Raw genomic sequence first — 22464 nt, forward strand, 5'->3', positions numbered from 1 at the left:
ACTCTTCTAATTATCTTAGAGAATATATGACCTAAGACTGGTAGCAGCATTGTGTACAGAATCATTTTGGGCTGTTAGGCAGGTCAGAGTCAAGTAGAGTCTTCCAAATCTAATAGCCTTAGTGATCATAAATGCAAATAACTGACTACAGAAACTGATGGAACTTGCTAGGAATAAAATGGAAAAGAAGGGATCTTTGTAAGATTGCCAAAGCTTGTTTTAAGTGAATTTTATTTATCTATTAAAAAACGTACTCTGGAGCAAAATATGGTAATTAGGAGGAAACTTACATGTCCTCCCTTCCCCAAAGTGTATGGAATAGTATTCTAGTCCCTGGAATCTGGTCACTGAGAAGTTTCAAGGGTCACATTTCAGCAACAGGAAAGGGCCAACTGAATATCAAAAAGCAGCCTCTGTGTAGCTTTTCTATTTAGATTTCTCATTTCTGTTTTTTATATAGCTCATCAACCTTTCAGTTCTTCCTGCTAGTATGATGCAGTGAGTGTGTCAGAAAGTTTTTGCGGTGTTTTTCCTGCTTCTGTTTGGCACAGAGTTATCAGTGTTCTGAAATAAAGATGAGGAAGAGAAAGGTTGTAACTGAACATCCTAACTTCGTCACAGCAGGAGATACAACCCTTGAGAAATTGTGTTCAGCAGGATATCTGGAGTTAACTTAGATGCATATTAATTGTAGTCATGAGGTTTGACTTATTTTAAAATTAAAAAAGCCCTATATGCTTCTGTTATGCATCCAGTAAACTCTTAAGTTGAATTGATCTGAGATGTAGCTACTACTGATTGGGAAATGTTAAAGAGCATAGCTTCCCATTCTCAAAATAATATTGCTGCAACTTTTATAATAAAGCAATAAGGGTATTTGTCTAAAATGGACCAGATAGAAAACGGAGGATTGCGTGCATAAGCCTAACACAGTAGATGAGAAGAGCACTGAGGCCAGACATGACATCTGGAATGTGATAAGAGACAGTTTTAAGTAATTTACTTATTCATTGTAAAAAAATAAATAAATTGCAGGCTTAGGTATCATGCCAGGGGACCTGTCTGTCAGGGAGGTGAAAGAAGGAGCGTGACCGGACATAGCTGAAAACCATGTTTTCTTCACCAGTGTCTACTTGCAGATAAGCCCGAGTATGGAAAATATCAGTGTTTAAGAATAAAATGTGCAGAATAAGCTGTTCATATTTTGTCCAAGTCAGATCTGTCATAAAGCTTCTATATGAATAAGAAGCATCCTTTGTTTCCCAACTCCCCTTGTAGTGTTTTATATATAAAATCATCTGTATGTATCTTTTTCTCCTACCCTGCAGGAGCCTTACCTAAGGTCAGTTGACATTAATAAGAATCAGCCACTTGAAATATGTGTGCTCTGAATTAGACCTAAAAATATCTGCTAGATCTTTATTAATTGTCCTCAATTAAGTACTGTTCACATGGGAATAGCTGCTCAGATGGAGTATGTAGCTACTGCAAACTGGTGATTTATTAGAGACAGCTTAAATGGCCCCAGATCTGGCTGTTAATTGGGCTGGAGAAGCCCCACTGACACTGGACCTTCAGGGCTGAAGTTCTGCAGCTTTGTATCTCTAGGGGTTAGTTATTACTCTACACATATGGAATGCTTTATATAATGTGTCTTCTTCTTCTGTGCTTTATAGAAAGTGCTTTAACACAAGTAATGATTAGCAAAAACTGGAATAAATGGTAGTCATTTTAGGTGAGTGATTTCTGTAATTTCAAAATACTGTTCTGGAATGGAAAAAATGTACACTATTATATTTTTTTCATACTTGCATACTCACTATCTGTATTTTTATTACCCATCTGTGTCAGATGCTACATCTTACTTGCTCAGTACAGGATTTGATGTCCTGTTTGTGCCCCCTGCTTAGATAACTAAAAGTAAATATGGATTTATATAAAGTAATATTAATTTATATAAAATAATATTAATTTATATGTCATAAATACTTTTAAAAATAATAAATGCTGTGATTTTTTTAATACAACCAGAAAAGTATTTTGGAAATAAACACATCACTGAAGCAAAACAAAGCAATTCAAAACCAATCAGGAGCTTCATTGCTTGTCCTTCTCTTCCACCCACTTACCAGTGCAGAGTCAGCCTCTTTTGGTAGATCATGGTGAAGAGGAGTGTTCCTAGGAAAAGTTAAAAGCAAGAGAAGTAGTTGGAAGTAGGCTGTGATTAGCCAGACTAAAGACTTTGACTGTTCAATCCTTCAATTTGTTGAATCATTCAGAATGAACTGGAAGAGTTCAGTCTGCCTTAAAAATGTTTCTAGCCTGTCCCTTCGCACTGTTGTGAGGTTTCAGTAGTTGATGCTTTTAATGCATTAAGATACTTGGATCTACAGGTGTTTGCACAAATAGATTAGTGTGAAGTACTTGCTATGTGGTGCATGATTAACATCAGTATCAAAACTATATTCTATTATAGATGCATCATTTGGGGGAGTAGAGTGACTGTATTTTTTGGCATCTAATTTCTTTGAGTGTTTTCGACCCATTAAATTTCTCCCTATTCTTAGGGAAGAACTTTCTCACTCACAAATTGAAAACTTGATCCTGTTCAGTAATAACTAATCTATGGACATGACAATTGCTGCAAAAAGAATTGTTAAATCCTTCCCTCAAGGATTTACCTGTAATTTCACAATGCCCTTTTTAATTCTGTGAGACCTTCCAGGTACTATTTATTATGTATGTGAGTTCTACCACTGCAGTATCTTGAAACAGGCCTTCAGTACTGCAGTGCCTTCACTCTTCAGTGCATGAGTTAACGCAGTTTGGAGAGCTGGCCAATGGTAAGTTATCATGCAGTGTATATGATGTGCTGACATCAGAGCTGTCAAAGAAAAAGTATAATTCAGTCTAATTATTTTTTTTAACTTTTTTTTTTCCACTCATATAATGCTTTTTGCTGTAAAAACAAAAACCTAAAAAACTTACAGATCTGTTGTTAATGTATGAGTTATAGGAATTAGTAAGTCAAAGACTGTAATGTAGTTAGATAAAAATAATGGTTAAAACAATTTATTAGAAATGAAACAATATAGGTCAGTGCTAGGTATTAATTAGGGTCTCATGGCATTAATATTTTGGTCAGCTTTTATTTCTTTTATTAAATGTATAAATAAATTGTTGCAGCAGTGAAGTACAGTTCATGAATTATTGATTATAAAGATTTGTTTAACCTCAAGGATAACAAACTAGATGATATGCAATGTTTCTGGAGCACTGAATCCCAGTTCTTGTTAGTCTGTTTGTCAGGGATTGAAAACAAAGTTTGTCTGCAAAAAAGGGAAAATACAACTGCAGGGAGAAACACTACAAATCAGTAACAGGACGTATCAAGGAAGGATGATTAAGGAACATGTATTATTCATATAGTTATGTGTATGTATGTGTGTGTGAGAATGTATTCATGTTTCTTGTCATTGTGATAAGGTGAGGGTACTCAAGCAATTAGTATTGCATGCATCGATACTGTAGATATGTTAACGGCAGTATGGATAGTCTCAACCACAATGGAATATAATATCCCTTTACTTTTTGTTTTACCAGTAGCAGTGATATTTGCATGTCTGAGCCCTGCAAAATCTGTCATGGACTTCTCCATCTATTACATAGACTTCATCTCTCCATACCTCCCCCCCTCTTTATTGCCATGGGGGAATGAATCATTACCACCTACTAAAGTGCAAATAATGGTCATTCAGCAAAATTAAAAGTGAAATGATACATTAGTGTTAATGTGCTCATCTGGCCGGAGTATTAATATGTTAGCATAAGCAGCTGTAAAATCTGAGGGCAGTACTTCAGATGCTTTGGAGCCTTAAGATCATCTGTGTCAGTTGTTTTCATTCTCTTCATTGGCAGTTGATATTACAGTGATGTTTGAAACGAAGTCAGTAGAGTGGATTTATGTATTTGGATATGTTTCTTAATGTTCCTTATATACCAGAGTGAAACTGAAATGTGTATTTGCAAAAAGAGATACTGATCTTATGACAATAATCAGTTACAAGGTTATTTTGTTTATTGCACTGTTCAATAGTAGTGTGAAAAGGGGCAGTTCCTTGTTCTCTTTTTTTGCTTGTTGAATTGTGTTAAGCTTAGAAGAAGCATGAGGAGAGAGGAAAGGTGGGGACAGCAGATTTCATCTACATCAACATAGAATCATAGAATAGTTAGGGTTGGAAAGGACCGTAAGATCATCAAGTTTCAACCCCCCACCTCACACTAAACCATCTCACCCAAGGCTTCATCCAACTTGGTCTTGAACACTGTCAGGGATGGAGCATTCACAACCTCCCTGGGCAACCTATTCCAGTGCCTCATCACCCTAACAGGAAAACATGAAGGCCTTTCTGATGTGCTTTCCTGCCTGTGCTTTTCAGCTCTCATCAGAAGTTAAAAGAAAAAAAATCAATGTTTTGTACAGCAGTTTGATGCTTACTGGGCTCTCTCACGTACAGAATGAAAGCGGTATCTGTTACCATAGGTAAGGATATCCAAAAGGCAAGAGTACTTCAGGCATAGAAAGCATATCATAGCTGCAGTAGGTGAGGCAACTGTGCTGTAGTGGGTCGAGCTGGTTGGAATGAGCTCCATTGGGACAGAGCGGATATGTGGCTCTTACTTTTGGGGATCACTCGGCATGTTTTGTTTTCTGCATCTGAGTAACTGCTGAAAGGCACTTTGGTTTTCATTAAAACTTAAACAGGGAAAGTTTAGATTGGATATAAGGAGGAAATTCTTTCCTGTTAGGGTGGTGAGGCACTGGAATATGTTGCACAAGGAGATTGTGAATGCTCTATCCCTGGCAGTGTTCAAGTCCAGGCTGGAAGAGGCCTTGGGTGATATGGTTTAGGGTGAGGTGTCCCTGCCCGTGGCAGGGGGGTTGGAACTTAATGATCTTAGGGTCCTTTCCAACCCTAACCATTCAATGATTCTATGTATGCAGGGAGGAAGGAATGGGGAGAGTATTCTCTTTGTCATCAGTAAAAGCAGAAGAGAAAGAAAACCTAAATTTAAGACTTGGCCATAGATAGAGGCAGCCTACAGTAATGCTATATGTAAAGTTTATGTAAAAGGGGCACTAGAATAGCCTGGAAAATAATGTTTACTCAAAGGAACCAGTGTTAGCACACAGTGGTGTGGTTACAGTTCTGCTCAGAGGAGAACTTTTACCCATTGCTCTCACGGTGAGCAAGTCACCCATGGTGGGTTGTAGCAGACACTTTGACATGCTACTGAAAACATTTCTGGTGCATTCTGGGGAAAGTCAGGATCTCTATAGACAGAAGGTAGAAGAAGAAATTAAGAGAAGGTGATTAAATACGTCATTCCTAGCAGTGGTGAAGTTGGAGGAGAGTGGAAAGGAGAGAAATTATGTGTTAATGAGCTTTTCTTGCTAGAAATAGAAAGGTGTAACAGACTGTTTAATCAAGAGGAACGCATACAGTCAGATAGGCTATGCAACTCTCCTTGTATTCTAGTCCTTGTGGGTGAAAATTTCTAATCATAATGGAATTAATAAGTAATAACCAATAACCTGTGCCCATTATTCTACTCTGCTTTACACAGTTTGCCTTTATCGTGACTGTTAACTCTCTCCCTGATTGATTGCTTTTAAATTGTTTCTCCTGCTTTAGGACAGGGAGAGTTCATTTTATTTTTGTCTCAGAATTTTGTCAGGGTTAGAATTTTATGGGTCACTGCTTTGTTGTAAAGGTGCTTGAAAGAAGCTGAAAAATTTCAGGTGTGCGCTATAGGGTTTTATTGACTTTTTTCCTGCCTTATTGGATCTGAGAGTAATTCTGCTTATGAAAAATCCACTTAAATTTATTATTTTTATTGACATTTCCATGTGGGAAATGAGCCTTTTTATTCTGACTCACTAAAGTCAGAGGAATAGGAGCTTTGGGCTCTTATCTTACTTCTTCTGTAAGAATTACTAAATAAGCTGCAATCATAAAACTGAATGTGCCTTTTCTACTGAAGGTTGGTTTGACATTCACATTAATTTTTAACTTGGGTAGAATGTCCTTTCTCCAGAATGGTGAAAATACCTTCCACTTGGATGTCTTCCTGAATAGCAAGTAATTGGTAATATTCTCAGTGGCATTTTATGAAAAGATTTTGTGGGACAGACTCTGTAACAGAAAGTATAGATTAAGACCATAAGAAAGAAGTGACTACAGTTTCTTCATGAGCTCATCATCCACAGCACAAGCTCTTCATTAATACAGGAAGGTGCAGGAGCTGCAGGTTGTGCAAACACCACCGACATCTGCCTTGAAGGTGGTTTCCATGAGGAGCTGTGTCTAGCAGTTGTTGGAGGTTGACTACTGGAGACATTTCAGAGATGGGGAGGATAACACACCTTTAGGTAAAAAGTAACAGAAGATGCAAAGGCACTATTTTCTAAAACCCATGATTTTTAACATTCAGACACAGGCTTCTGAGAGAAACAAGATAGTGCTCTTCCAAAGATGAGGGTTGCACTAGGGGATGATAGTGCTGCTGTAGTTGCTAGCCTCTTAAGGCATAAAAAGGTAGCCTGTGGGCAAAGTTCATACTGTTTTACCTATGATAATCTGTACTTCTCTATTTCCACTTTTTAGCAGCAGTATTGTTTGTGCACTGAGGCAGTGCATGCTTTGTGGAGAAGATACTAATATTTTCCCTTAGATCTTCAATTATTTCATTAAACATTATATCTTTATCATCCTGGAATAATAAATATTAATGTAGGGTGCATTTACAGTCCAACATATTCACTAGAACTAAGCACCAATTATTTTAGGTGCTGAGAATTGATTAAAAAGCCAGAAAATCCATGTGTCTTGTTGGGAAATTCTAGCTCTCTTACATTGTATTGAGAGTCTACATTAAATGGAATGTAATAGTGTAATTTTAATTTGGCTGTTTATAAAGGGAATGCAGTTACTTCTAATCTTTTTATGCTGTCATGTATAAACTTGAATTGCTAGTGCACCCAGCGAAAAAGGTTGTGATGAAATGTTCTGAAATGCATTGAGTTATACAATTTTCTTTGAGAAATTTATGAATAAGTTGTTGTTGTTGTTGTTGAAGAGGCTTCAACATTAAAGATGTTATATATACAAATATAAGATTTATTTGTGGTATGCAACATATCTTGGGTGGTAGCAATGTAAATTTTTAAGAAAAAGAAGTTGAAATGATGCACTTTATATTTCAGTGCTGACATTATCTGGGTGAAATAGACACACGATTTTCACAATCAGAATAAAGAACCTGTTTTGCAAAGTATTTGAAAGTAAAACTTTCAGTTTCCCAGTGATGGTTATAAAGCAGGACTATGAACTCTGTATAAGTGGAGGAGTGGTAGTAGTTACTAGCTTTTTATTCCAAGGTTGTTTGCTATGGACTGAATAACTCGACCATCGTGCGCATATTGTTTCGTTGTTCTGTACCCTGAAGTGTTTTAGTATTCTCCCATTTATCTATTTTTATTTCTTGTGCAAAGGAGAAGTGAAGTGAATGCTGAAAGACAAGGATACATTTCCCAGTAATAAAATATTAAAATTATGAAGTGCTCCTCTGAGCTCTTCTGCCACAGCTGCTGCATTGTGGTATATGGCTGTTATCTTCTAGAGGAGCACGTATAACTTCTGAGAATGGCTTGAATGATTTCGGTCTAAAGCTGAGGTTATTGTACTGGAAGATTTTGTTATAGAATGATGTGTGCTTTTTGCAGGGATTTAAATTATGAGCATGATGTTGTGGCTGGGATTTGAACTGAGTGACAGGATAGTGGGCAAAGCTACCTAATTACAACAACAATTAAGAGGTAGATGCATAAAGATATAGCAGAAAATTTGGTATCATTAAATGGAAATCTATGCCAAAATTCTCATTCTTCTGAGTCATAATTCCTTTACCATGAAAAAGTAGCAGATTCTCCAGTTTTCCATGACTTCCCAGCTGGCATGGAGATGGCCCAGCAGGCTATCTTTCAGCAGAGAAATACAGACCTTCTTCCTAAGAAAGATCAGAGACATGTATTAGATTTTTCTTCGTAATCTTGCATGTTTCTTTTACCAGCAGTATAAACAACAACAAAATTTAATGAGGTTGAAGTTTATTTCCCTGTTTCATACTGCATTTAGAAAATGCTTTAGCATCATATACTTATCCTTGAGTTCCTTTATGGTTGCGCCTTCTAGCTTCAACAAATACACTTAGAGCTTTCAGAGAGTACCTATCTATTCAAGGATAGCACACAACAGAAACAAGAGAGACATCTGCATGTTGTTAGTGAGTCCCAACTGGAATGAGAAAAATGAGCCAAGTTAGAATTTAGGATGGGACTACTCAGGAAATGTTGAGAAGTGGTATTAGAAGAGAGCATGTTACAGATTCTGGGTAGCCTGACCATATTATTTCATCCCAAACCAAGACAGCAACAAAACAATTGTTATTTTTTTCATATAAAACCACACTGAGAAACTCAATATGCAATTTACAGTTAAGGGATTATAACAGTCAGTAGCTGAAAGTTCAGATTTAATGATGGACATGTAGAAATGCTACTATTGTTCATTATTTGCTTGAAGCCAACTCTTAACCCAAGGTAATACAAGGGAAGCTTATCTTTTATGTGACTAAGCAGGAGGAAGGATTCTGCGAACTCTATTATTAGTAATAAATCTATTTTAATTTAAAAGTAGATCTGTTAGTATGTCTAACAACCTTGACACATATGTCTAAATTAAATATTATTGTTCAGGAGAGAGATTTATCACACTACAGTTTTGCTCCCAGATTTCTACGTATTTGAAATTGGTTCTGCTGGCTATTACTGCCACCACCATTTCCAACAGTCACGCAGCAGGGCTGTTTCCAAGAACCAGAAGTGGAGAGTGGGTTTAGCTGCAGTACATGATTTCAGTAACTAATTCAGGGAGTTTGTGACTCCCAGTCTGAGTGTGCAGAGGATTCTTATGAAGTCTGTGATAGAGATGCAGTCTGTTATAGAGCATGGTATCCTTGCAAGCTCTTTGGATTGCTCCAGGTATTGTTAATGGGGAATCATATTCTGTCTGCCTTCAGATACACAAATCTGAAGCAGAATCTCACCCTGCTTTTGACAGGATATATGTGCATACATTTAAAGTAAATTTTGGTCTTTGTATTTTCCTGGGTTTCAGCTCTGTCTGACTCAATAGGATCCCAATCTGTCAGTGCTAGAGTTAAGAGAGTGTTATATAGTTCTTATACTACCACTCTACTCAGAGGACCTATCTGAAATTGTCACATTCTTGCTTATCATTTCTGTTGTCTGTAATCCTGTAATTACAGGTCAGGGCTGCTTCCTTCCAGGGTAGAGGTAAGTTTCTGTTGCTGCTTATTCCCCATAGCTTTGCACAGCCACTTTTACTCCAAGAGTGAAATAGATTCTGTCCATCTCCACCTATCATTAGCATTGCTCTTCTGTCTTTCAGTGCTGTTTTCTCTTCACTGGTGATGTCAGAATTGTTTAAGTTGTTATTTTGAATTTCAAATCCCACCTGAACTTGTCAGAAGAGCAAAATAAATGGGATTTTGAAAAACTGTTCCCTGTGTAATACTGAAAAAAAAACAACTATTATCACTGCTGGGATAGTATTTGTTAAGTGTATTATTTTCTGCATCACTCCAAGTTTGGAAGTGTTGTAAAAAAGATCTTTACGGCTTTCAGCTTTTGCCTGTGAAAGGCACAGTGCCTATTTCCAGCTCTTATTTGAATCATAAAACCTCATCAAAGGTTTGGAGACAAGGGCAGATTTTCAGCTTTCTCAGAAAGAAAAGTTTATCTGAATTAGTTTGTATTACCAAGAGCAAACTTTACTTTCCCTTCAAGTTATTTGTGGTGCAGGATTCTTTGCACTGTAGCTGTGCTTACTTTGACACACAGTGTTTTCTTTAGGTCTAGCTCATAATACTTCAGTCAGTTCAGTGCTTCAAGATTTGCCTTTTTTTTTTTTTTTTTGGTGGAGGGGTGGGGAGAGGCTCTATAATCAGTCTACATTCAAAACACAGATCATAAAAAAGGAAGCTAAAGTCTGGTTTGCATTGTTAGGAGCCTCAAAATAAAATATCACAAGTTTTTTCTTTCTTTAATAGTGGATGAAAGATTAGTCTATGGGACAGTTCTATGCTGTGTTTCATTTCATACAGTGTTTCTCAGAGAGCAGTGTTATTCTATTATCCCTAATGACTGCAGTGTGATGAGTTGCAGTGCTGGTTTTTAAAAGGTTTCACTTTTTCTTTTCCTTTTTTCTCCCATTTTTGTTCTGAAGGTTACATTATGCAAAATGCGATGGCATTTTTTAGTGCACCAGTCCAGGCTGTATACAAATAGTTTTAATCCTTTAATGAAAATTGGAATAGCTCTGGTTTGGGGAGGAGGCTTTCGGTCTGTTTCAACTATTCCTATCTGCTGTAATGAACTGCTGTTTATTTCTCTGTCTGAAGAGGTATAGGTCATGTGGCTTGACTTTAAAATAGTCTGAGTTGGTCATTCTTGCATGCTCTTGCATTAGTAATTTGATTTAGATATTCACCATGAATTGCAAACCACTAAGAATTTAAATGACCAAAAGGTAGTTTGGTTGTTGAAATAATTTTGAAGATGAGAGAGTTGTTGCTACTTTATGCTAAGTGTGAGAAAAGTCAGGATAAAAACGAGGAAGGTACAAAGAGAAGAAAGGGCAGACTCCTTATTTTATTACAATGGATTTGCATTATGGATAAGAATGAATAAGCAAGTTGAATTAAATACATTATTCAAAACTGCTGTTTTGGCTTGATTAAAACTCTGCTCTACCAATCATTCTCATTATTGTGTCACTTTCTTTTTTCCCCTCCTGTTATTTTCTGATGAGGTAAAGCACTGTGTATTGTAATGACTTCATAATGTTCCCTACAGAGCTTTTATCCTGTCTGGCTCCAGCCTTTGGCCCCTTTTGGGTTATTTGCTGCACCCAGAAATCCTACTGAAGATGTGTCAGAATTGAGAATGCTCAGCTCCACCATCAGTGTGAAAAGACGCTTTGTGGAGGATAGCACAGGAGTGGCTTTTTCTCTGTGTTGAACCCCCTAGTCTAACAGAAGCTGGTAGGAAGAATGTGTTTAGTGCAGGGAAAGGTATTAGAAGACTTAGTAGTCAGCCAGGTTAGAATTTACCACTGTTCTTTGTGCACTTAAACCTTGGTTGTATATCTCTGCTCCTGCCTTTTAATCTGTGAAGTACTGAAATTCTTCTAAAACTCATGACTATAATATACACATAGATATGGAAATAATGAAGGTATTAAACAGAACAACAAACCTCCCACCAAAAAACATAACCAATCAAAAAACATGCACTGTCATTTTTTTTTTCTGGTCTCACTCTGCCCTTCCTGATGTTTTCCCCCAGATAATTGATCTTACATTGATAGTGGAATAGGGCGAAATTGCTTTGATTTTCCTCCAAATTTTAAGATGCTGTATATGGACTGCCAAGAGATGTTTATTGTTTTGGTTTTTGTTTGGTTTTGGTTTTTTCTCTTCTAACAATATATGCTTCTGTTGCTTGCTCCATTTGCATTTACTATCAACAAACATATATTCCTCAGCAGGTTTTGTTAAAAGCTGGAAGACTTTCATTGAGGGAGCAGAAGCATTCTTTTCCCCTGTTTTCTTTTGAAGCATCTGTAGTGAACTCACACTGAAAACGATGTATTTTCAACAGCAATTTTATGGGTACCCATGTAGTGACTGAAGAAAGAACCTAGTACCAAAACTTAGTTCTTTTTCTCTGACAGCCTAGTATATATGAATGGTCAAAATGTGAAATTAACGGATCTTGAATGAATTGACCAGGAAGAGGTAGGACTTCCTTAGTGTTTATAGGAGTAACTTGCCCTTACTTTTTTTCTTTGAAGATATTTACAGGGTTTTGTTTTTTTTCTAGAAATGACAGTAAAGCATTATTAGATAGGGCAGTAAGCATACTAATGAGAAGACTCTGTAACTTCAGTGTTTCCTAAATGTCTTGTGGAAAGGATTGCTGGAGTCAATTTTGAGTGAATTTTGAGCCTCTCTCATGCAACTGTACTTTTCTGCTACTAATGTGCTCTTATTTAAGATGTTTTAGGAGAAAGAATGAGGTCTGTCAAATGAAAGAGTTCTCTGTCTTATCAAACAGAAGAATGTATAAGAAGTTTTTCAAACACTTACTGACAGTCTAAATACCAACTATGGAAGGCCAGTGACCTTCATACCGGGGAAACAGGATTTTGAGAACTGTTGGTCAGCAAGTCTCTCTTGAATATCCTGGAAAGATGTAGCTGCTGGTGCTGTCAGGTCATGCACTGTCTGCATGTGCTGTAGGCACTCCATCTATCAGCTTGGGTCCCATTTTGGAGTTCTGTCTGCTCCATCTTGGGATTTATGATTTGAACTAAATGAGCTAAATCATTTGAGTTTATGAGCTACATAATTTGGTCAAACTTTCAGCTTGAAGAAGGCTTGTACAGTTGGATGTGGTGCAGTGGGCTCATTTTTCTACTGGTGCGGGAGCAGGCTCTCCACATGCAGCTGGCCAGTCAGCTGTACTTAACACACAGGGGGAAATCCTTCTTTCTCTGAGGAGTCCATATAAATCACCAGTCTCTAGCAGGGATAGGGGGAGGGCTGTTGCCAGGTAGAGAGGGAGAGGAGAAAGGCTAGAAACCTCTCAGCTGCTGCGCTAAATCCACACCTGCCTCTGTGTGGAGTGTATGCAGGGTATATTAGTTTGACTGTTGGTAGATTCCAAATTGGCATACTTTTCTAAATTACTACAGAGTTGCTTGGGATTGGGAGGAGATTAAAAATTGTTTTTTTTTCTACACATTTAGGTGACGTGATGGGAACACAGTTAATAAAATGCTGCTAAGAACTGTGTTTTGGTTCATATTCAGCTCAGAGTCATATCATTATGTGAAATTTATCAGCAAAAGATTTATTGATGGTACAGATGTTTCAACATCTAAAAGTCATGCTCAACAAGATAATTTTACTCGGCTTGGTGAAATCTGGAGGCACAGATATGTTTCTAAATGTTTTTTTTGAAAGTGGTCCTGAAAATGTTTGGGTTTTAACATGAAGATAAAATAGTATTTTATTTATAAAGCATTGTTGAAGAGAAGAAAGAATTAAGTTTCATAAAGGGATTAAGGTGTTAACCCAGGATACAGAATATGTCTTTGTTTCTCTTTAGATTTCCGCTGCTACCTTTCATTGAGCCTGTCCTGTTTGGTTTGAACTCTTCCACTAGAAAATGAAATACTGCTGCCCTAATTCTGCTTCACTTTTTTAGGATAAATTGGTTGATGATTATTAAAGCTTGCAGTACTGTGTAATGGTATGTAAAGCGGAAGCTGTCTGCTCACCCACCAGACTGGCATAACCTTCCTAGAAAGGCACTAGTTACAAGTAAGCAGCAGACACAGTATTTCAGCAGAAATAGTCAAGAACGTCAGTTATGTAGAAATATATTTTCTTCTATCAACTGTGTGTAATCAAGAAAAGATTGGAACAAGACAAATTAACAAGCTCTTCTGTTTCCTTCCTAGAATTACAACAACAGCTGCTTGTATGATGGACCTACGGAGATATCCGCTGGATGAGCAGAACTGCACGCTGGAGATTGAAAGCTGTAAGTACTTCTGCAAATCCTACTTATTCTGTGGTCAACTGCTTCAGAGTTTTTTATTTCTGTCATACTTTTTTTTTTCCCTTTTTTAACATGCTACTAACCCAGTTCTTTCTGATGACATTTAGATCCGTGTAAACACATGCAACAAAATAGCTTTCCCGATGGATTAGTAATTTGTGGCGCAAGGATTAGCAAAAGTTATTCTGTATTTTGATGGAAAATTTACAGCTTTAAAAGTCTCATTTAAATACCTTATTCGAGTTCATGTGAGGAGTACAAGGATTACTATTGGTTCTTTATCCTTCTTTACCTCTAAACTGTGTGGCAGCTTGTTTCCATTTAAAAATGGCGGTAAGAGGTTAGAATTGTTCTTGAAACAGGTGGTTTGTGGTTAGTTCATTTATTTTTTTTCTAGATCCTATGCTATAGTTAAACTTCCAATGCACACAACACTGTATTATATAGACTGATTTAATAGCTGGTGTCTCTGCACAACTTTCTATGTAGATAAAACCCGTGAAATAAAATTTCAAATCTCTTTTCACTGAAAAACTTCAGAAAATCTAAGTACATCTGAGAAAAAACATTATTTGGCCCTCCAATTAAGATTGTATCAGCACTTTCAAGATGTATTTCCTTTTTCAGGACAACCATAACTAGTTCAGCTAGGGCGTATTATTGAGTGTGGCAAGCAAAATGGAAATTAATGGCATGTTTTAAGATGCAGAACACAAAAGTATGTGTATTTTTAAAGTAACCTCTGTATTATAAATGATTATGTGGGATTTCAGTGTGCACTGAAGTACAAAATGACAGTAGCTTGTGCTGGTAAGAACTTGGTACGGCTTAGCTTCTATTCTATGCTATATGCTTTAAATTTGTGTCCAGGTTTCATTTTAGAGTAATTTAAAGATATGGCAAAATCCTTTCATGAATTAAACTTGTGATACTGCTGTTTGAAATAATTTGCATGCATAAAATAAGAGAACTGCGTCTTTATCATTGAAGTTCAGCCCTTTCCGTATGCTGAAATACACAAGCAGCAAATGTGGACTTAGCTCTTTGAGGAATTGATAAAATCCTGGTTGGTTGTTGGTTTGATGTTTTTCTGTTTGTTTGGGGGGGTTTGGGGTTTTTTGATTGTTTTTCCACAGCTAATTTTTTAAATTCTATAGATAGCATTTGATTTAAATTTCTTACCTGCAGTCTTTTACCGGTATAGTTGGCTCATTTTAATGTGGGACAAAGCTATTGGTGTAACTGAGAAAGTTGGCTTCCTATGCTGGTGTCTTTTAACTGTTGTTGCAAGACAATTTGTCTGTTTTCCAGTTTTGTGTGAAAGATGGAAAGCTGGAGAATCATCCTTTCTATTTACAGAATTGTTTAAACAGTCAACAAAGTCTTGCCATGTCTCTGCATTGTTGAGATGCCTGAATCTTCTTGGGATTCACAAACTAGATATCCCCCACCTGTCATGCTTGTAGGACACAGTCTGGGAAGTATTCCCAGGAAATACCTCCCAGGTCAGTCCTTATGCAAACCTGAAAATGAAACTATCTTCCTGCTATTCAATGAGAACACTTTTTCTCCTTCAGACTTAGAATGTGGGGACCTCTAGGTTGACATTTCCCTTTGATCTGATTTGGAGTAGAAGTTTGTACATTAAGTTCTCTTTCATGAAATGATCCTGGTAAACAGGATATTGAGCTCTTGAAATTGTTGTTGCACGTGGCATGAAGAGCACAGTACTCATTGTATGATAGAAGAGTAGGAGTTTAATTTACCATAATGGTCAGGATGGTTGCAGGAGAGCTCCTTTATGGCTCTATTAGCTCTGTTGCAGCATCACAAATGTAAAATGGGTTAAGATCAGGATACTGTATGTAGTTAGTCTGGCTTTCATTGCAGTAAGAAAAGCCATTAAAGAATGTAGGTAGAAGTAATACTTGAACTGTGTTTTGAAACACTTTCATGCTGCTTTAGGAAATTCTTGCTCTTCATTTATGTCATTATTTTCAGGTAAAAAACTGAGTCTGTCTATATAAACCACTTTAGATAAAAATGCTGGCAGGTAGATAAGCAGAGTGAGTGAAATTGAAAGTGACTTTGAGTTGTTCAATGCAGATACTCCAGTCACAATCACTTCTTTAAACTGGTTAAGCTGCATGCTAGAAGTAGGTTGGTTTCTTGCCCTACCGATCTGTTTGGATGTCTGCTTCACCACTGCTCTCTTGCGGCGATTCAAAATTGTTCTACCCCAAGTGTTTTCATGGCTATCAAGGCATGAAATTATGTTCACTGCTTGTGTCAACAATTCTTTTTTTTTTTTCTTTTTTTAGTTTGTTGCTTTCCTCAGCTCTGGGGGGACCCTCATAGTACATTTAAAGAAAGCGGTCATAGTTTCTCATAGGCTTAATTTCATGAACATGAATATGCCAGTCTCTTTTAGCCTCCCCATACAAGAATGTGCTCAGAGAAATGCAGAATTAGCTAATGTTAGTTCTTCACTAGGAATAACTAGTATCATAAACAGTGTCCTAGGTGAAATCTTTATTACATTGTGCTTTTTTCCAAGAGTCACCTTTGCCTTTCTTCACAACTACGTAACTTTCACAGATGATAGTCTTTCCTGGAACAGTACAATAAGGTATTTCTCTTACTCATTTTCCAGCAGTGGATTCTACGTTTTGGTAGAGTGGGGTTTTTTGCATAGTACTAAAAACACACGACTTGGCATTTTATAACACTGTTCTTAATATTGTTACACTCCTCACAGTTATCCAGTTCTTGTTATATTTGTTCTGATCATTCATTGCCTTAATAATGGCTGCAGATTTTGTTTCATTAGAAATTCTATTAACACATAAATACTAAAGAATACTAATGCCAAGGAGGAAAAGCTTTGCTTATAATCGTTCTGTGCATTGAGCATGATCTATTCTTTCACTGCAGTACAATTCCCTGCACACCTTTTATATGTCTTTACTAACTGTCTGTTCTTGTCCTATGGCAAATGTTTTTACTAAAGTCCAGGTTAGGTATACTTTGTTTAAAAAGGAGTTATTGTCTAACCAGAGACTTTGAGTTAAGTCATGATAGACTTATCATAACTCCATACATGTTAGTGTCTTAAATGTCCTTCTGTTCTTTCTCTGCTTCCTCCTGCCTTTCCATGTACCCCTACCCCCATTACTGATGCCAGAGTTGATTGCCTTCTTAGCTGTCTGGGTTACTTTTTCCATGTGTCATTGCATTTATTGAAGTTTTTGTTAATGTAGGTTTGCATAAATCTAGATTAATTAATTTTAAAATTAGAAATTATGTGGAAAAGGGTTGTATGTAAAATATAAAAAACGAAACGTGGGAGATGGTATCATCTATTAAGATACAAGAAGTTGTCTTTCATATTTCAGTTTAAGGTAGTATTAGTGAGATCAGATGCTGGAAGTGTGAGATGACTATTCCCCATTTGTTCAAAGGGTATCAGCTTTGGAGAGCTGAAATCCTATTTTTTCTGGTATACCTAGTTAAATCCCTGTGATCATTTTTTGCTTTGCTCATCCTTAAAGGGCAGAAAGGTGTTAAATGTTCAGTTTTGCTATGATGCTTCTAAACCTGTAGGCCATCTTTTCCAAGGGGTCTAATCTGAGCTATTCTGCTCCTTTTCTTTTGTTATTTCCCAATACACTGAATAGCAGGGTTATAATACTGAAGGGAAATCAATTTTCCTATGTATTCATTTCTTAGTTTCCCAACTTGCAGGCAACAGAGAGCTTTTTCCTTTTTAGCTGAATATTGACTTGACTCAGTAAAATACCTCTGCTTTCTGCTCCCTACCTCTGCCACTGCTGTTTCCTGCCTCTCTGGAGTTCTAACTGTTGAAAGGAATGTCTTAGCTAATCAACCATGAGACTCAGGGGAGCTCAAAGGCACAAAGAAGAACAAGGGAGTTTGAAGAATACTTCCAACTCCTATAAACAAATAACAATCATACTGCGTATTCTCTAGCATAGCAGAGAGAAGTGATTGTGATTCTTTCAAATATTTTTTAATGTAATCCTCCAAGATTCATTTTTGATAGGTTTGGACCTTTGTCCATTTCAATTACATGATGCCACACAAAGATAAAACAGTTACTTCAGTTCCGTCTTATATCATAATGTGTTTGGCATAGTTATATTTGTGTTATACTGAAGTATAATTCAGAAACTGACTGCCTTATGGCAGTGACAGGGTTTTTTTCTCCTCCATTCCTTTGTTGCTGTGGAACAAACAAGAGCACACGGAGTTTCTTCTTAGAAGCATATTCTAAAAAATGTTTTCCATAGTGTATTAAAGATGTGGCGTAAAAAATAAAAGTGTTAAAGCCCTGCTGTCTGAAGCTTTAGCAAGCAGGGAGCTTGCCACTCAGATGTACTGTCCAGGGAAAAAGGGCAGTCAGAACAGCATGCACAGACATGGAGGAAGGACTGCTCTGCTGATGAATGAGAAATAATTGTTTTCAGAAGATGTCATTTATATAACTGCCTGGGGTGTTTGCATCAGAAATCATTAGATTTATTTTTTTTCATGACAGAAAGGCTACAAAAGCACACTAAGTTAAAAAGCTTCCATGAGATAACAGAATCTAGAAAAAAGATGGAAGGAACAGGTACAAAAGTGTATCATTCCTCCCAGTAGCAGTGCAGCCCAGTATCAAATGTTTTCTAATCAGATCATCTGAGAGCTCATCAACACGAGAAGCAGAAGTCATCTTTGTGTGCTCAAGGTGACTTTACAAGCACATTTAAGGCAGTGAAAAGAAATCAAAGATGCCTTTTGCTAAAGCCTTGAGTACTTTGCAGATGGCTGCTCTGGCCATTGATCAAAGCTATAATCAGGTCACACAGGACAAATGGTAGAACTCCGGGAGCCAACAAGGAAAGGCTTTTCTGGGTTAGAGGCGAATGTGTTTGATGCCAGGAAAGAGACTCTGCCAATCCCCTGGGAGTGGGTGCTCAGCAGAGGATACTATGGGAACATGTCACTTCCAACAACTGCACAGTGAGTGGAAAGCTAAATACATGACTTGTGAGCCACTGGTTAACAGCGATTCATTGTTTTTTTAGCATTTTTTTTTGTTTCTCTTTGTCAAGTTTAGTATGTGTCCTGTCCCCCCTGTCCCTTCAGCTGAGGCTCTTTAACATAGTGGCCCTTGTGCAGAGAGGATATTCCTCTAGCAGCAGAAGTTGACCTTACAGAAGTACCCCTTTTTTCATCCATGTTCATCATCTATGTGTTAAGGTATCTTAATGTGCATTCTATGTCAATTCAACCTGTACAACACATTGTGGGGTGAAGAGACATAGATTGTTTAGCAAACAGTGATGAACTCTGTCTTGGTACCCACACAGCTTATTAGCGACTCTGGGGACAGGTACTTCATTCTTTATTTGTCCGTAGTAATTTCATCTCAAGTATGTCAACAAGAGGTATCATTTCAGTGACAGAATGCACACTGGCAACGAACAGGAAATCCTTGACTTCTCTTAAGCGTGTAGATAGGATGATTCAGTAAAAGCTAAAAAAATCCCCAACAGTAAATGATTCTTTTGGCTAGTCTGAAGAGGGGAGGAAAATTTAGGCTAACCATCAGTGCATATGATCATGGTGGGTTGTGTACAAGCAAACTAGTGTTTGTAAGGTTTTCATACACACACATAACCCCAAGAGGGGGCTTGTGTCAGGCTTTCAAGTAACATGCAAGGTATGTTGCCCTACAAGTAGGCAAGAAGGAAATCTAAGGCCCAGTTAGAATTAAACTTGGCTAGGGATGTTAAAGAGAACAGAAACGGATTCTGTAGGTACATAGCAAATAAAAGACAGACTAGGGACAACTCTCCGGAAGCTGTCAGGAGAACTGGCTACCCTGGATTTGGAGAAGGCTAAGATTCTTAATGACTTCTTTGCCTTGGTCTTCACTGGCAAAGGCTCTGACCACACCACCAAAGTCTTGGAAGACAGACACAGGGACTGTGAGAATGAAGACCTTGGGCCCACTGTAGGAGAGGATCTGGTTCGAGACCATCTTAAGAACCTGAATGTGCACAAGTCCATGGGATCTGATGAAATCCATCTGCGGCTCCTGAAGGAGCTGGCAAATGAAGTTGCTGAGCCACTGTCCATCATATCTGAAAAATCATGGCAGTCAGGTGAAGTTCCTGATGACTGGAAAAAGGGAACTATGACCCCCATTTTCAAGAAGGGGAAAATGGATGACCTGGGGAATTACAGACCACTCAGTCTCACCTCTGTGCCTGGCAAAATCTTGGAGCAGATTCTCCTGGAAGGCATGTTAAGGCACATGAAAAACAACAAAGTGCTTGATGACAGCCAGCATGGCTTCACTAAGGGGAAATCCTGCCCGACCAATTTGGTGGCCTTCTATGATGGGTCTACAGAACTGATGGACAGGGGTAGAGCTGTTGATGTCATCTACCCGGACTTGTGTAAAGCGTTCGACACTGTCCCACAGAACATTCTTGTCTCTAAATTGGAGAGACATCAATTTGATGAATGGACCACTCGGTGGATAAAGAACTGGCTGGATGGCCGCACTCAAGAGTTGTGGTCAATGGCTCAACATCCAGCTGGAGACCAGTAACGAGTGGTGTCCCTCAGGGATCGGTGTTGGGACCAGTCTTGTTTAACATCTTTGTTGGTGACATGGACAGTGGGATTGAGTGCGCCCTCAGCAAGTTTGCTGATGACACCAAGCTGTGTGGTTCGGTTGATACGCTGGAGGGAAGGAATGCCATCCAGAGGGACCTCAACACACTTGTGAGGTGGGCTGATGCCAACCTCATGAAGTTTAACCATGACAAGTGCAAGGTCTTACACCTGGGTTGGAGTAATCCCAGGTACAGCTGCAGGTTGGGCAGAGAAGAGATTCAGAGCAGCCCTGTGCAGAAGGACTTGAGGTGTTTGGTCAGTGAGAAAATGAACATGAGCCGGCTTCAGTGTGTACTTGCAGCCCAGAAAGCCAGTGCTGGGCTGCATCAAAAGGAGTGTGACCAACAGGTCGAAGGAGGTGATCCTCCCCCTCTACTCTGCTCTCGTGAGACCTCACTTGGAGTATTGTGTTGGAACAAGTTCAGAGGAGGTCCATGAGGATGATCAGGGGAAGAGCACCTCTTGTATGAAGATAGGCTGAGGAAGTTTGGGCTGTTCAGCCTGGAGAAGAGAAGGGTGCATGGAGACCTCATAGCAGCCTTCCATTATCTGAAGGGGGCCTATAGGGATGCTGGGAATGGACTCTTCATTAGGGACTGTAGTGATAGGACCAGGGGTAACGAGTTAAAACTTAAACAGGGGAAGTTTAGATTGGATGAAGGAAGAAATTCTTTCCTGTTAGGGTGGTGAGGCACTGGAATAGGTTGCCCAGGGAGGTTGTGAATGCTCCATCCCTGGCAGTGTTCAAGACCAGGTTGGACAGAGCCTTGGGTGAGATGGTTTAGTGTGAGGTGTCCCTGCCCATGGCAGGGGGCTTGGAACTTGATGATCTTAAGGTCCTTTCCGGCCCTAACTGTGCTATGATTCTATATTTCCTACTTTGTGTATGTCTCAGTGCATCTTTGCAGCAGCCTACACCTTGGAAGTTCTCATAACACAAACAAGATTATGTACGGTTTACAAATGAGCAAAGAATTATACAGAAGTTCTGCAACAGCTACTTAATGCTTTGAAGCAACCTGGAGTTAAATTTAAAAGGGAATCCAAGAAACTAATATCCAATCTCTGCTTATCAGCACCAGACGATATAGGCAATGTAGATTTTTCACAGAGAAATTCATACCTTGAAGCTCATTTTTATCATTCTAGAAATGAATATGGAGAATATATAAAATCATAAAGTTACACAGGCAAAATGCAAATAGTTTTTAAACTTCTAAAGCATTTTGCCTTTTATATCCAGTCTTCACTAGAGTACATTTGTCATTATTACCCATAACCCTGCCTTTTATCAAGGGATTATTGGGAACATAAGAAAGCACTAGATTAATTTGCTAAGGGTTTGAGGAAAGCTAAATGTCCATGAAGGCATCACTGATGCTATGGAAAGATGCCCTCCAAAGGAAAATAATATATTTCTAAGAGATACTCTCATAATCTTACATGCAATAAACTGCATGCAAGTGTGGAAAGCTGACGGTTTGGCACTTAACAGTCCTGTTTCCCAAAGGCATGAATTTTATAAGTTAAATATTCACTTTTTTTTTTTTTCTTTTTAGTAAACTGAATAGCAGGACCTCTGTTATAGCTTCTCATACTTTAGGTAAATCTTTTTATGTAGGTCTAGTATTCTTTTCTAGCATCCTGTAACTGGTGACTTCCTCAAGAGAAAGAATATTTATAAATGCTCTTGGAAAAGACATTGATACCATTACATATCTATGTTTATGTAGTGTGTGATCTGAGAATATAGTTTATTATTTTCCTTGGAGCACATCTATTTTTATTTTTATTATTTTGTATTATAATTTTGCTGTGCTTAAAATGGTTTAAAGCTTTGATTCAGTCAGTAGGCAATTCAAGTGGAATCTTAGGTGTATATTGACTCTTCTGCACTATTCATTGTTCTGCCAAGTTCTCCTATTTTGGTTAGGCACAAAGAAATTGCTTTTAGTTGAGCCGTAGCTTGCTCACCTGTGATTTTTCAGTTGTTGCCT

At 38.0% G+C, this 22464-nt stretch overlaps 1 protein-coding gene across 4 annotated transcripts in view; it reads left to right on the top strand.

Moving 5' to 3' along the window:
* GABRB2 (gamma-aminobutyric acid type A receptor subunit beta2) overlaps positions 1 to 22464 on the top strand; it is a 153436-nt gene that overhangs the window by 75434 nt on the left and 55538 nt on the right. For all 4 annotated transcript variants that reach the window (XM_061354075.1, XM_061354077.1, XM_061354078.1 and 1 more), the window contains one exon: positions 13674 to 13756. In XM_061354075.1, coding sequence (XP_061210059.1) covers positions 13674 to 13756 — 83 coding nt within the window. The remainder of the gene's footprint in view (positions 1 to 13673; positions 13757 to 22464) is intronic.

Source organism: Neopsephotus bourkii, unplaced genomic scaffold, assembly GCF_033783945.1.
Source record: "Neopsephotus bourkii isolate Nb327-2 ecotype Australia unplaced genomic scaffold, CSIRO-AGI_Nbou_v1 NB_716, whole genome shotgun sequence".
Classification (NCBI taxonomy): domain Eukaryota; kingdom Metazoa; phylum Chordata; class Aves; order Psittaciformes; family Psittacidae; genus Neopsephotus; species Neopsephotus bourkii.